The sequence below is a fragment of the Trachurus japonicus genome, chromosome 16 (genome assembly GCF_045865225.1).
Source record: "Trachurus japonicus isolate A0001 chromosome 16, Traja_1.0".
Classification (NCBI taxonomy): Eukaryota; Metazoa; Chordata; class Actinopteri; order Carangiformes; family Carangidae; genus Trachurus; species Trachurus japonicus.
Window position 1 is genome coordinate 33,998,699 of NC_140922.1, and position 13,651 is coordinate 34,012,349.

The 13,651-nt window shown below is 40.9% G+C and overlaps 1 protein-coding gene across 1 annotated transcript in view; it reads right to left on the minus strand.

The window, feature by feature from the left end:
* Positions 1-13,651, minus strand: part of LOC146972727 (atrial natriuretic peptide receptor 1-like) — a 118,277-nt gene that overhangs the window by 23,628 nt on the left and 80,998 nt on the right. Inside the window, exons 6-12 of the mRNA XM_085803121.1 lie at positions 7,109-7,203; positions 5,846-5,981; positions 5,665-5,749; positions 4,132-4,249; positions 2,588-2,662; positions 1,443-1,520; positions 1,225-1,329 (exon numbers count right to left, since the gene is read on the minus strand). Coding sequence (XP_085659247.1) covers positions 1,225-1,329; positions 1,443-1,520; positions 2,588-2,662; positions 4,132-4,249; positions 5,665-5,749; positions 5,846-5,981; positions 7,109-7,203 — 692 coding nt within the window. The remainder of the gene's footprint in view (positions 1-1,224; positions 1,330-1,442; positions 1,521-2,587; positions 2,663-4,131; positions 4,250-5,664; positions 5,750-5,845; positions 5,982-7,108; positions 7,204-13,651) is intronic.

A 13,651-nucleotide genomic window follows, 5' to 3' on the forward strand; every position in this document is an offset into this window, starting at 1 on the left:
TTTTTTCAGTAGCTGAGGAAGAACGTAAAAGGGGGCGGGGCTTAATTTCCACCCTTAAAGCTGTAGTTCCACTTTTGACCAGTATGTGGTTTCAATGGCAGAGTGGCGCTGTCTGCGTTTTTAACTGGTCGACTCCACAGACGAACAAAGAGGCAACAGAAAATAAACATTTTTGACCTAAACCCCGTTGCAGAGGAGGAAACTAACTTCTCTGAGAGTTTAAAACGTTTTCTTTCTAAAAAATGCTGAATAATGGTGGAATAAACGTGATCACGACTTCCAACTTAACGAGCTGCAGTGAAGAAGCAGAACAGTTCAAAATGGGATTTAATATAATTTGCTCACGATGAATATGAAGATTCTTTGGTCTAATATGAATTGATATGATTTCTTCATAAAAATGCAAAATAGGCCAAAAACCATGATTTTTCTGTTGGAATGAAATTCATTATCGAGTCAGACAAAGTCAAGTCTCAGTTTGACTTCACTTAAAGGGATAGTAGCATTTTTTTTAAAGTGGGGTTGTATGATCTACAAATAGCACCTAAATACTTAAATTGCAGTAGAAGACTCTCTACACTCCTCCCGTTAGCAACGCCAGCCCATAATAGCCCTGCCCAGAGATTTACAACATACAGTGTTGTGAACAGACCCAAAGAAACGGCCTATTTTCACGGCCTAAAAGAGGTTTTACCTGAAAAAAAACACACAGTTCCATTGTTCACTATAATATAATTTTTTATATCAAAGTGCAGGAAAAACACAGTTTTTATTTGGACCTAACCAACTGCTGATCAGTGGGCGCTAACCCTGGGCGGAGGGATACGTGAGTTGGTTAGGTCCAAATAAAAACTGTGTTTTTCCTGCACTTTGAAGGGCTGGAAAAAATTATATTATAGCGAACAATGGAACTGTGTTTTTTTTTTTCAGGTAAAACCTCTTTTAGGCCGTGAAAATAGGCCGTTTCTTTGGGTCTGTTCACAACACTGTATGTTGTAAATCTCTGGGCAGGGCTATTATGGGCTGGCGTTGCTAACGGGAGGAGTGCAGAGAGTCTTCTACTGCAATTAAAGTACTTAGGGGCTATTTGGAGATCATACAACCCCACTTTTAAAAAATGCTACTATCCCTTTAAGTCAGAAACAGTTGGAACAAATAAAGAAACTTCAGACAGACAGACAGACAGACAGACAGGTAAATAAAAAGACAGACAGGATGGTGTACCTGCAGACTTCCTCGGGGACAGTACTCTGTGATGATGCAGATGTTGGGGGGGTCGATGCAGGCGCCGATGAACCGGGTCAGGTGTTCGTTCTGGACGTCGCGCATCTGCACAGACAGACAGACAGTTACAGCTGTATGAGGTGTGATCAGTGTCTCACAACATGAAGCAGTGGACTCATGATCGTGCGCTGGTTTGATGTTCTACAGATGAAACTCACGTGTTTGAGCTCAAACAGAATCTTCCTGTTCAGCTCGATGCGTTTCCTGTCGGTGTATTTGATGGCGATGATGTTTCCCTGGAGACAAACGAGGAGAAACTTCAAACCAGAGACAATGTTCACACAAAACTTAACGATTCATTATGTCTGAGCAGTCGGATCCAGAGTTTAAATGATTGATTAATTGATTGACTAATTCTTTGAGCTCCAAATGAGAAATCCAGCTGTGGAAACAGATCTGAGACCAGCTGCAGGAGACATCCCAGTCTACCTTCTGTCTGTTGTTTGGTTTCTCTTTTCTGGTCAAGTGAACTTTAAAGGTACATTGTATAGGAATTCCTCCCATCTAGCGTTGTGGTTGTATATCACAAGCAACTACGGAGGCTCATTATGGGATTTCTTGGTTTCCCTCATCAAACTCATCAAATACACAATCCAACAACTCCACAACGCTCTGGTGGACAAGTTGTGAGCTGCACATTCACCACGCTATGAGATAATAACACAACGTTACCACACAGAGTTGTTTTAGAGGGAAATTCATGCAAAACCGCTGATGCGCGTTGCCTTCAGGGACAGTTTTTCATCAACAGTCTCTGTATTTCCCTCTAAAACAACTCTGTGTGGTAACGTTGTGTTATTATCTCATAGCGTGGTGAATGTGCAGGTCACAACTTGTCCACCAGAGCGTTGTGGAGTTGTTGGATTGTGTATTTGATGAGTTTGATGATGAGGGAAACCAAGAAATCCCATAATGAGCCTCCGTAGCGTAGCTCTGAGCAGCTCACGGCTCTGCTCCGCCGTTCTAAAAACAGCTTGCACCGACAATTAAAGGTAACGAACCTACTGCTATGACTATAGGGATTATGGCAATGGGCCAATTTGCCCAAAATGTTGAACTATCTCTTTAAGATGCGTTCAGGTGCATTGATTTTCGTGAACAGAGAACAGGAGAAGTTACACATTTCTGTTTCTGTGTTTGTTCTTTTCTTCCTCCTGCAGCTTTAAAACACATCAGTGCAGGGTGAGAGAGAGAGACGGAGGACGAGGAGATGAGTGTGATCACAGGTTCTGGATCGACCCGTTCAGTCTCGCCCATCATCATCATCATCATCATCATCATCATCATCATCATCATCACTGACCTTGTAGTATCCAGTCTTTGCAAAGACCTGCAGGTTTCCATCTCCAGTCATCAGGGAGCCGTAGTTAGAGCCTCTCTGCACACACACACACACACACACACACACACACACACATACAGCATCAATAGTTGCGTTTCCATCCACCTTTTTTTATTCGCATTTTCAAAAATTGCAAATAAAGCAAGCAGACTGTCACAGTTCCCTACTGTCTTTCTGTGTAAATATCTCATGTTACAACATGAAAACCTGCAGCTTATATTCAAGTGCGGCCTATATATGTATTTTCTTTTAAAATGTAGCTGGTGCGGCCCCAAAATACAAGACTTCTGGGAAAATATTCAGAAGGAAATTAAACAGATTATGGGTATTAATTTCCCTATGGAACCATCATTGTATATTTTGGGTATAATTCCTGATACTATGACAGACAAGAGATCTAAATATTTGCTAAGAGTCCTGCTGCTGGTAGCAAAAAAGACCATAACAGCTTCTTGGTTGAAACCACTGCCCCCAAGCATAACACAATGGAGAGACAGGGTAAAAAATGTATTTGTCATGGAGAAAATCACAGCGAGACTACAGTTGAAAACAGTCATGTTTGATAAAAAATGGACATTATTAAAAAAAGTGATGCCAAACCTCTAATCACCTCCAATTTTATTTTATTTTATTTTATTTTCTCTCCCATTGGAGCGTTGTTTTTTACACTTGTAAAGTATTCGTACTTTGTATTGTTGTTTTATCACATGATAAGTACTTGTAATATGTACAGTTGTTGTTTTATTTTGTAAAGTACACGTACTCGGTACTATTGTTTTCTAAAAGTATAAGTATCTGTAATATTGTTTTTCCAAATGGTAAAGCTCACGTAATCGGTACGCTTGTCTTTCTTACCTGTAAAGTACACACAATTTGCAGAGTTTTTTGTTTGTTTGTTTTTTTTTTTTTTTCTTTAAACTTGTGATGTACCCCTACTAAGGTAACATGCCAATCAAGGCAGAATAGAGAGGAGAAATGGACTATGGGAATATGACGTACAAGTACAAGAATACGGACTGATATGTACAAAGAATATTCAACATGGAAAAAAGAAAAGACTTTCAGTTTCAAGAATCTCAAGCAAGTGTAACTTTATACAATATACATCTCCTTGGTGTTTGTTAAATTTATGTATGTTTGTTTGTATGTGTCAAATAAAAAAGTAAGTTCAAAAAAAAAAAAAAAAAAAATGTAGCTGGTGCGGCTTATACAGGTGCGTCTATTGTCCGGAAAGTACGTAAATTGTCCATGATGTTGAGCGTCAGCTGAGTGTCAACTGTTGGATACATTCATGCTCTCTTATGATGTAATCTCACGGCGCACCACTCCTCCTAATCGCAAAACACTAATGAATGGAAACGGTCATAAATTCGCATTTGCTTTTTGCGCATTTTCACAAAATCCGCTTTTAAATTCGATACGACTTGGATGGAAACCCAGCTAGTGTGTGAGCGTCTGTGTGTGTGTGTGTGTGTGTGTGTGTGTGTGTGTGTGTGTGTGCTGACCAGAGACAGTGTGATCCGGCTGCCGCTCCGCAGCACCTTGTCCAGGTTGCTCATCTGGATGTCGTCCCAGGAAATCCTCCAGAGCTGAGCCACCAGCTCCTTCTCCAGCTTCATCCTCCTGAGGAGAGAGAGAGGGGGGGGTCAGTCTGGACTCGGTCTGGACTCTGGACTAGTGTTGTCACGATACCAACATGTTGGTATCGGTATCGGTACCAACATGTTTTTCGATACTTTTCGGTACTTTTCCAAATAAAAAGAAATAGAAAAAATGTCATTATTGGCTTTATTTTAATAGAAAATCTTAGAACTATAACCTATGCATCAGTAATCAGTAAATCAGTAAACAGTCACTGCTGCTGCAGGATTAAATTTCCATCTGTATTATTCTGAACTCTTCCTAAATTAAAACATTAGTGGTCTGTTTAAAAATGATGATCAACTTGTTTTCTTTGCATTACTATTTGAGGTCTGAAAACACTGCATCTCTTTTTGTTATTTTGACCAGTTGTAATTTTTGGGAGAAATTGTTATCAGTAGTTCATAGAATGAAACACAAACGTTCATGTTTCTCAAACACACAACTACTGTTTCACCTACGTAGACCAAATTCATTCTCATGCCTTGGGCCGGCTCTGAGTCTCAGTCTGGACTCGGTCTGGACTCGGTCTAGACCTATGTTGCGTTCATAACAACTCGGAGGTCGCAAATCTCAACTCGAAAATTTCCGACTTCCGACATCATTGCGTTCACGCTGCAGGAACTCGGGAGAAAAAAAACATGGATAAATGCAGCAGTAAATGATGTTTGTTTTGGAGGAGAGGAGACGCTGCAGATGAGTGCACATATAATGTTACAGCCTTGATAACAGTTAAACGTCATTTCCGTCACATACGAGGAACCACAATTTCACGCAATACAACAATCACAGCTTAATATAAACGTATTTCATATAGGCTACTGCAATAATATACAAAAATATGATGTTTGTATATGTTTGTATAAATATGATCTGATGAAGACAACTCGGAAGTCGGAAAAAAACTCGGGTATCGTATCAGAGCTCCGACTTTCTGACTTTATGTCACGACAACATCAAAACATGGCCGCCCTCGTCTCAAACGGTTAGAATTTAGACATTTTAAGTTATTTGTTGAGATTTTAATGCATATTTTAGTGTAATATTGCAGTAGCCTCTATGAAATACGTTTATATTAAGCTGTGATTGTTGTATGGTGTGAAATTGTGGTTCCTCGTATGTGACGGAAATAAGGTTTAACTGTTATCAAGGCTGTAACATTATATGTGCACTCATCTGCAGCGTCTCCTCTCCTCCAAAATAAACATCATTTACTGCTGCATTTATTTTTCGTACTCAGCGATGAGCCACAATACGACAAACTTCCTTCAGGTATCCATGTTTTTTCTCTTCAGCTCAAACTCAATCTAAAAGCTGGAGTATTGTATATTGTATTGTATTCTCTGGCTCCGCCCCCTGTGATGTGGTTGTATCTGATTGGACGAGGGTTCTCTCACCTGTAGATGAAGACGGTGACGGTGAGGCTCATGATGAAGATGAAGAAGACCACGATGGAGACCATCTGGTGGATGGTGATGGTTTCTGACGGGGACGAGGAGAAAAACCGATCAATACCCTGAATCTGATACCGGATCAATAATCTAACAATGACATCATCATCTGCTCGGCTGCACTGACTGGCGAGGCAGACGGGGTTGTCGTTCTTAAAGCCGCAGACGGGGACGTCGGGGGGACAGACGCCGCCCGGCCAGTGCAGGGACGTCCCGGGGATCGCCGTCAGCTGCTCCTCCGAGCTGTTGTAGACCAGAACGATCTGGAACAGGAGGGAGAGGTGTCAGACTGCACCTGAACGCATCACAGCTGCACCTGAACGCATCACAACTGCACCTGAACGCATCACAGCTGCACCTGAACGCATCGTAAATGCACCTGAACACATCTTAAAGGGATAGCTCAACATTTTGGCAAATTGGCCCATTGCCATAATCCCTATAGTCATAACAGTAGGTTCGTTACCTTTAATTGTCGGTGCAAGCTGTTTTTAGAACGGCGGAGCAGAGCCGTGAGCTGCTCAGAGCTACGCTACGGAGGCTCATTATGGGATTTCTTGGTTTCCCTCATCAAACTCATCAAATACACAATCCAACAACTCCACAACGCTCTGGTGGAGTTGTGAGCTGCACATTCACCACGCTATGAGATAATAACACAACGTTACCACACAGAGTTGTTTTAGAGGGAAATTCATGCAACACAGCTGATGCACGTTGCCTTCAGGGACAGTTTTTCAGCAAGCAGACTCTGTATTTACCCTGTATTTACCTCGAAATTGGCTCCGTTTCGTAACGTTGTGTTATTATCTCATAGTGTGGTGAATGTGCAGGTCACAACTTGCCCAGAAAAGCGTTTTGGAGTCTTTGTTCACGGCTCTGCTCCACCGTTCTAAAAACAGCTTGCACCGACAATTAAAGGTAACGAACCTACTGCTATGACTATAGGGATTATGGCAATGGGCCAATTGGCCAAAATGTTGAACTATCCCTTTAACAACTGCATCTGAACACATCCTAAGAGCTGAACCTGATCTTAACTGAACCTGAACGCATCTTACCAAATGAATTGTGCACAATAACAGCATAAAACATAAATAAACCTGTACAATTCATGTAGTTATCTTCAGTTACTACGACATCATGTATTTATCTACAGATACAGACTTTTATTATTTCTTCATTCTGTTGTTGTTGCTTGTTTTTCTGCTTCTGCCTCGTTTCCTCTGCAGGCGACAACAACAACAAGAGCTTTATCTGATCTGATCCGAGGGACTTGAAGGCATCGTTCACGTAGAAACAGACAGGACCAAACAATATGACTGTGTGTGTGTGTGTGTGTGTGTGTGTGTGTGTGTGTGTGTGTGTGTGTGTGTGTGTGTGTGCGCACCTGGAAGGCGCTGCTGTTGGTGTCGATCATGTCCCACAGAGCGAAGTCCGTCTCTCTGTCTCCGCTCTCGTCCAGGTGAACCAGTCCCGTCACACCTGAGGACACGAGGACACGGAGAGGAACACGGTCACTAACGGGTTAAACACAGGTCAGACAGGAAGTGGGCGGAGTCTCAACTCTACTGATCCCAAATAATTACACAATTCTTCTATTCCAGGAGGAAGGAAAATAAACACAGCAGCTCTGAACGCCCCGTCTCTATGACGACCATCGTCTCTGCTGCTGAACGGACCCCAAAACTCATTATTTGTGACCCGATCCATCAAAATGAGTCACAGTGACCCAAATTTCAAAGTTGAGATTTTTGTATCAATGGAAAGATTAGAAAATAAGCTTTAAAATGATACCCTAGTCAGAGTCATACATTTGATGGTTTTCGAGATGTGGCCATTTGAATTACGATCTCCTACTCTCTTATTCCGTTCTAAAACCTGAGAAAATAGCAGTTAAAGTTTTTGCCAGTGACTCTGGCATCTGTTCCTGTACCACGTGATTACACACACCCTATACGGTCCCTTGTTGTCATAGAGGCACCATTCAATGACCCTCGGAAAGCAGGGAATCTCACAATTCAGATGCTTTTTACAGCTCGTCTCTATCATGAACGGTTCAGAAGTTGTCATGTTTTGTTGACATTTTGTAAAACATGTGCAAGCGTGTACGTTCGGTTTAGCATCGTTGCTACGTTCGGGTTAGCATCGATGCTACGTTCGGTTTAGCATCGATGCTACGCTCTGTTAGCATCGATGCTACGCTCTGTTAGCGTCGATGCTACTCGGTTTAGCATCTGTTTCTGTACCCGTCCCTTCTCGTCATAGAGGCAACATTCAATGACCGTCGGAAAGCGGAGAATCCCGCGATTCAGATGCAGTTTACAGCTCGTCTCTATCATGAACGGTTCAGAAGATATTTCATGTGTTGCACCGAAGCAGCACTCATTTTCAGAGGGTTTAAGTTGCAGGTCGACTTTAATCATCATTTACGTGCCTTTTCTCAATTATCTGGACTGTGAAACTTTGGGAGATTGTTTTTGAATGTCACTGCTTTGAAATTAGGGTAAAAAAATTGTTTTGATTTTATATGGGTTTCCCACGTTATCAGCTGATTATCTAAAAATAGAACGTTGCGACTTCCGACTCATTTTGATGGAACGGGTCACATTTATCAACACAAATTAGTTTTTATTTTTTAGCGAAACATCAACTCACAGAAACAACGTCGTCTCTACATCCAACACCTGACTCGGCCTTCAATTTTCTTAAAGGAATAGTTCACCAAAAAAGTGAAATTCACCCTCCTTGCTCCGGCTACTGACGAGAACCTGTGCAATAATTTCTATTGATCTGTTTTTATTAGTTGCTATTTATTTTATTTATAGTCTTTCAGATGAACAAAAAAAGGCTCGCGCACATCCAGAAGTGCAGCCAGGTGCTGAGTCCAGGGAGACGAATATCAAAAAGAAGAAAGGACATGCCACACTGTAGGAGCTCCCAAATATACAAAAATTTATTAGAAGACTATAAAAGGGCAACGCTCAAAACGTTGTCCTTTTATAGGACAAACTTTGACCTGACGAAGAGCGCACTGCTTGAAATGTTGTCCTTTTATAGTCCTCTAATAAATGTTTGTATATTTGGGAGCTCCTACAGTGTGGCATGTCCTTTCTTCTTTTTGATTTATAGTCTTTCAGCCAGTCTTCATCCAGTCTTTTATCTTTTATACAGTTCTTATCATTATCATGCACTTACACTGTGATTTCATTCTATAGCTTCATTTTGTTCATTTGTTCGTGCTCTTACACTGCACACTAAGCTGGCTTTGTGGTGTAGTGTACTGCACTGCCTCATCTGTGTTTATTTATTATATTTTATTGTCCCGTTATTGTATGTACTGGTCTCCGTTTTAAATGTTTTTATTGTCTGGATGAGCGAGAGACGGCTGAATTTCCCTACTGGAATTACTGGAATTAAATATCTCTATCTATCTATCTATCTATCTATCTATCTATCTATCTATCTATCTATCTATCTATCTATCTATCTATCTATCTATCTATCTATCTATCCATCCATCCATCCATCCATCCATCCATCCATCCATCCATCCATCCATCCATCCACCCACCTACCTATCTATCTATCTAGTAGTTTTTTATTCCTCAAAGTGCATCTGGAGACTGAATTTCATTTTTGGTGAACCATTCCTTTAATGTCACCAGTGCAAATTGAGCTAATACAAGTGTGTGAGTCGCCTCCTGTATGTGTGTGTGTGTGTGTGTGTGTGTGTTCGGCTGCGTTCAGGTTTGTCGGGTCTGATTGGATGGAGCAGCAGCTGCAGATGAACATCTGGACAGATGTGACAGTGACAGGTGGTGTGTGTGTGTGTGTGTGTGTGTGTGTGTGTGTGTGTGTGTGTGTGTGTGTGTGTGTGTGTGTGTGTGTGTGTGTGTGTGTGTGTGTGTGTGTGTGTGTGTCTGTTTGTGTTGTTGCACTGCAGCTGTTCCAACATCTGTATGAATCATATTATGGTAACACCATGTTTATATGAATGACACTGTGGTGTGTTTATTTCATCTTAAACATGTTTATATAAACCAAACACGTCAGAATGTGAATTAAAACGGCTGAAATGAAGTTTTTCTGTTATAGATTCTGTTCTTTTGTAATTTCATTTCATTCTGTCCTGAGGTCTGAGCTCAGTGGGACTTCCTGATTAAATCTATATTTATCTACATCCTTGAACATGCACAGGTTTTCCTCCCAGGTTTAATCATTTTCCTGAATTTTCAGTGATTCATTAGTCAAACGCTAATTATTATTTAAACGTTCTTTCCTTCTCTCCCTCTCTCTGTGCTCACACACACTGTGTTTTAATACAATATAATACAATTTTTAATGAAGCTGTTTTCTCATTTTCACATTTTTTTTTGTTTCTATTTTCACTCACACAGAAAAACTACACTGGGTGTAAAGTGTAAAAATGCACAGTTACACCATTAACCCTCCTGTTGTCAAGGAAGAAAGGAAGGAAGGACAAAGGGAAAGATGGGAGGAAATACGGAAGGGGAAAAGGAGGGAAAAAAAGATGGAGTGAGGGAACAGATTCGTTTAAGGAAGGAAGAAGGGAAAGAAGAAAGTGAAAAGAAATGTCTTATTGTTACAGATTAATTTACATGTTAACAACATTACATCTGCTTTTTTTTAACTTAACGCTGCATCACATTGTGTAAAATAAGAGCAGAGCAGGACAGTGAAGTGATTAGAAACAGAAAATAACTGATCAATAAAGAACACAGATAGAAAAAATAAAGAATAATAGATAGTAGATAAAATGAATTAAATGTTTTTCAAAGAGCCTCAGTGTTTTCTCAGCAGAGAGAGGGGAGGAGGAGAGAGGAGGGTTTCTACACTTCAGGTTTGTGGATGGAAAAAAAGAAAATAGACATCAGAGGTTAATTGCAGGCAGTTAGCAGTTAGCAGTTAGCGCGCACATGGCTATAAAGACCCAGACGACTTGTCTCCATGGTAACAGAGTAAATCAGGACAGAGAGGGAGAGAGAGAGGGAGGAGGTGGTGATCGGTCAGAGAGGAAACAGACAGAGAGTCACCTGGGAGGCTTTTATTTTGAAATCTCATCACTATACAGTAAGTGGATATCAAACACAAACAGCAACAGGTGAATATCTAATAATGATGTGCGCAAATTAGCAAATATGTCGCTGTTAAAAAATGTTAATTAATTCACAGGAGTAAGATCAGAGAAAAGCAAGATGGCCGACTACTTCATTCACAAAACACAGTGTGATGATGTCACAGGAGGGGGCGGGGTCAGAGGTCAGGACGAGTCGGCTACACTGAAATGTCAGAGCACTGAGGGCTAATTATAGTCATAAATATAACACACACACACACACACACACACTTTCCTGGAAAGCTCGGCATCATAAACCTCACACACAGGTCAATGTTAAAGGGACAGTTCAACATTTTGGCAAACTGGCCCCATTGCCATAATCCCTATAGTCATAGCAGTAGGTTCGTTACCTTTAATTGTCGGTGCAAGCTGTTTTTAGAACGGCGGAGCAGAGCCGTGAGCTGCTCAGAGCTACGCTACGGAGGCTCATTATGGGATTTCTTGGTTTCCCTCATCAAACTCATCAAATACACAATCCAACAACTCCACAACGCTCAGGTGGACAAGTTGTGAGCTGCACATTCACCACGCTATGAGATAATAACACAACGTTACCAGACAGAGTTGTTTTAGAGGGAAATACAGAGACTGTTGATGAAAAACTGTCCCTGAAGGCAACGTGCATCAGTGGTTTTGCATGAATTTCCCTCTAAAACAACTCTGTGTGGTAACGTTGTGTTATTATCTCATAGCGTGGTGAATGTGCAGCTCACAACTTGTCCACCAGAGCGTTGTGGAGTTGTTGGATTGTGTATTTGATGAGTTTGACGAGGCTCTGCTCCGCCGTTCTAAAAACAGCTTGCACCAACAATTAAAGGTAACGAATCTACTGCTATAGGGATTATGGCAATGGGCCAATTTGCCAAAATGTTGAACTATCCCTTTAACAGCATCACACAGTCCTGTCAGTGTGTGTGTGTGTGTTTATGACGACAGAGAGAATAAATCATTAACTTCTTTGTTTCACAGACAACAAAACGGGAACAGACTGTGACATCACAGTGGGAGTTGTTTGTACGGAGTCACATCAGGGTCAAAAAGGTCGAAGCTGTCGATCACTGTGGTGTAAAAACATCAAGAGGCTGTGAGAACGGACGGGACAGGGACTCACACACTTATTAAAATGAATTCTTTCCTTCTTCAAACCACAAAGCGTTGCTTTTTATGTTTCTTTAATTGTTCTGTCTTTTCTATTTCTGGAGAGTTTTGAATTGTAAATCATTTAGTAATTAATTTCACCTAATTAACTTCCGTTTCTCTCTCCTCTTCTCTTGTAAAACTGTTTCCTTTATTGTTCTTTTATAGCTCCATAAAGCACTCTGTCTGAGTCTGAGTTTCCCTCATGTGTGAAATTAAATACATGGATTTGACTGATTCTATATTCCTGCTGTTGTTAAACCACTTGTAATGAAGTCTTTGAGAAGTGCTCTATGAATAAAGATGATTGTTTTTACTTTCAAAGAAACTTGTAATACAAAAAAAATTTACTTTTCATGTTACTTTCATTGTATAAAGTTTCATTGTGGTAGGAGTAAAGGGGGGAAAAAAGCCTAGTCGGGGGTATTTTGGGCATATTATTAGTGTATGGCTCATTTGCATATTCAAATTAATTTTCAAAGAAACTTGTAATACAAAAAATGTCACATTTCATGAATATTTTCATTGTGTAAAGTTTCATTGTGGTAGCAGTAAAGGAAAAAAATAGCCTCATTGTGGCACCATAGACTTTATACAGTAAATCAGTCTCGGATTGATGAGAATTAAACATATTTCTCCAACTAGGATTTCTTAGGACTTTTAGTATGTTGTTCTGGACACCTCATAGAAATGTAGTTACAATTAGTTCTATTTTTGGGTCCAAAATGAGCTAGATTGCCTGGACTAATTCCTTAAAGGGATAGTTCACCCAAAATTCAAATTGCACTCATTATCTACTCACCCTCATGTCGACTAAGGGCTGGGAGAAGTTTCAGAGTCCTCCGTGGCTTCTCGATTAGCGCTTAAAATATAGACTTATTTAATATTTTTCGGAACAATTTCTCATGTCAGGGCTTCAATACAAGAGAGACATTACATACGAGCAGCATGGAGGTATTTGGATGTTTTTTGGTGTGTCTTTTTGTTACCAAGACAGTTGGTATCCATTTGCAACTGTTATATGGACATGCACTGCTACGCCGAGACCCCCTGTAACTCAGAGAAGCCACGGAGGACTCTGAAACTTCTCCCAGCCCTTAGTCCACGTGAGGGGAAGGAGATAATGAGTGCAATATGAATTTTGGGTGAACTATCCCTTTAAGGATTTCACGAAGATCCTTAAAGTCTGGTTTAAACCATAGACTGTAAAAAGAATGGACGTAGCACCGTGACGTCACCCATTGGTTTGGGGGAGTCTGTTTTGTGCCGCTACTACGGGGGTTTGAGCCGCGCCATGTTGTATTCTACTGCCATATTTGGAGCGGTGCGGCCGTTGGCCGGCCGAGAACCCGCCCACTGGCCTCGAAGCAGCAGTCTCCGGACCTGTCACTCAACGTTTCTGCGATCTAATTGGCCAGAACTTTAAACCTAATAACAGTAAAACTGTAGAGTTTTAAAAAAATTCACCCCCCTCAGAGTGTGTGCGGGGGTAGAAACTATCGGTTGAGACCAAAAAAATGAAATGTACCAGGCTGTAAATATGTTTTTTTAAGCTGTAAAATCGGCTATTTTAACATGGGGCTCAATTGGAGTTGCTCCCTTCTGGAGCCAGCCCCCAGCGACAGCCGGGGGGATTGCAGCTTTTTGAACGCG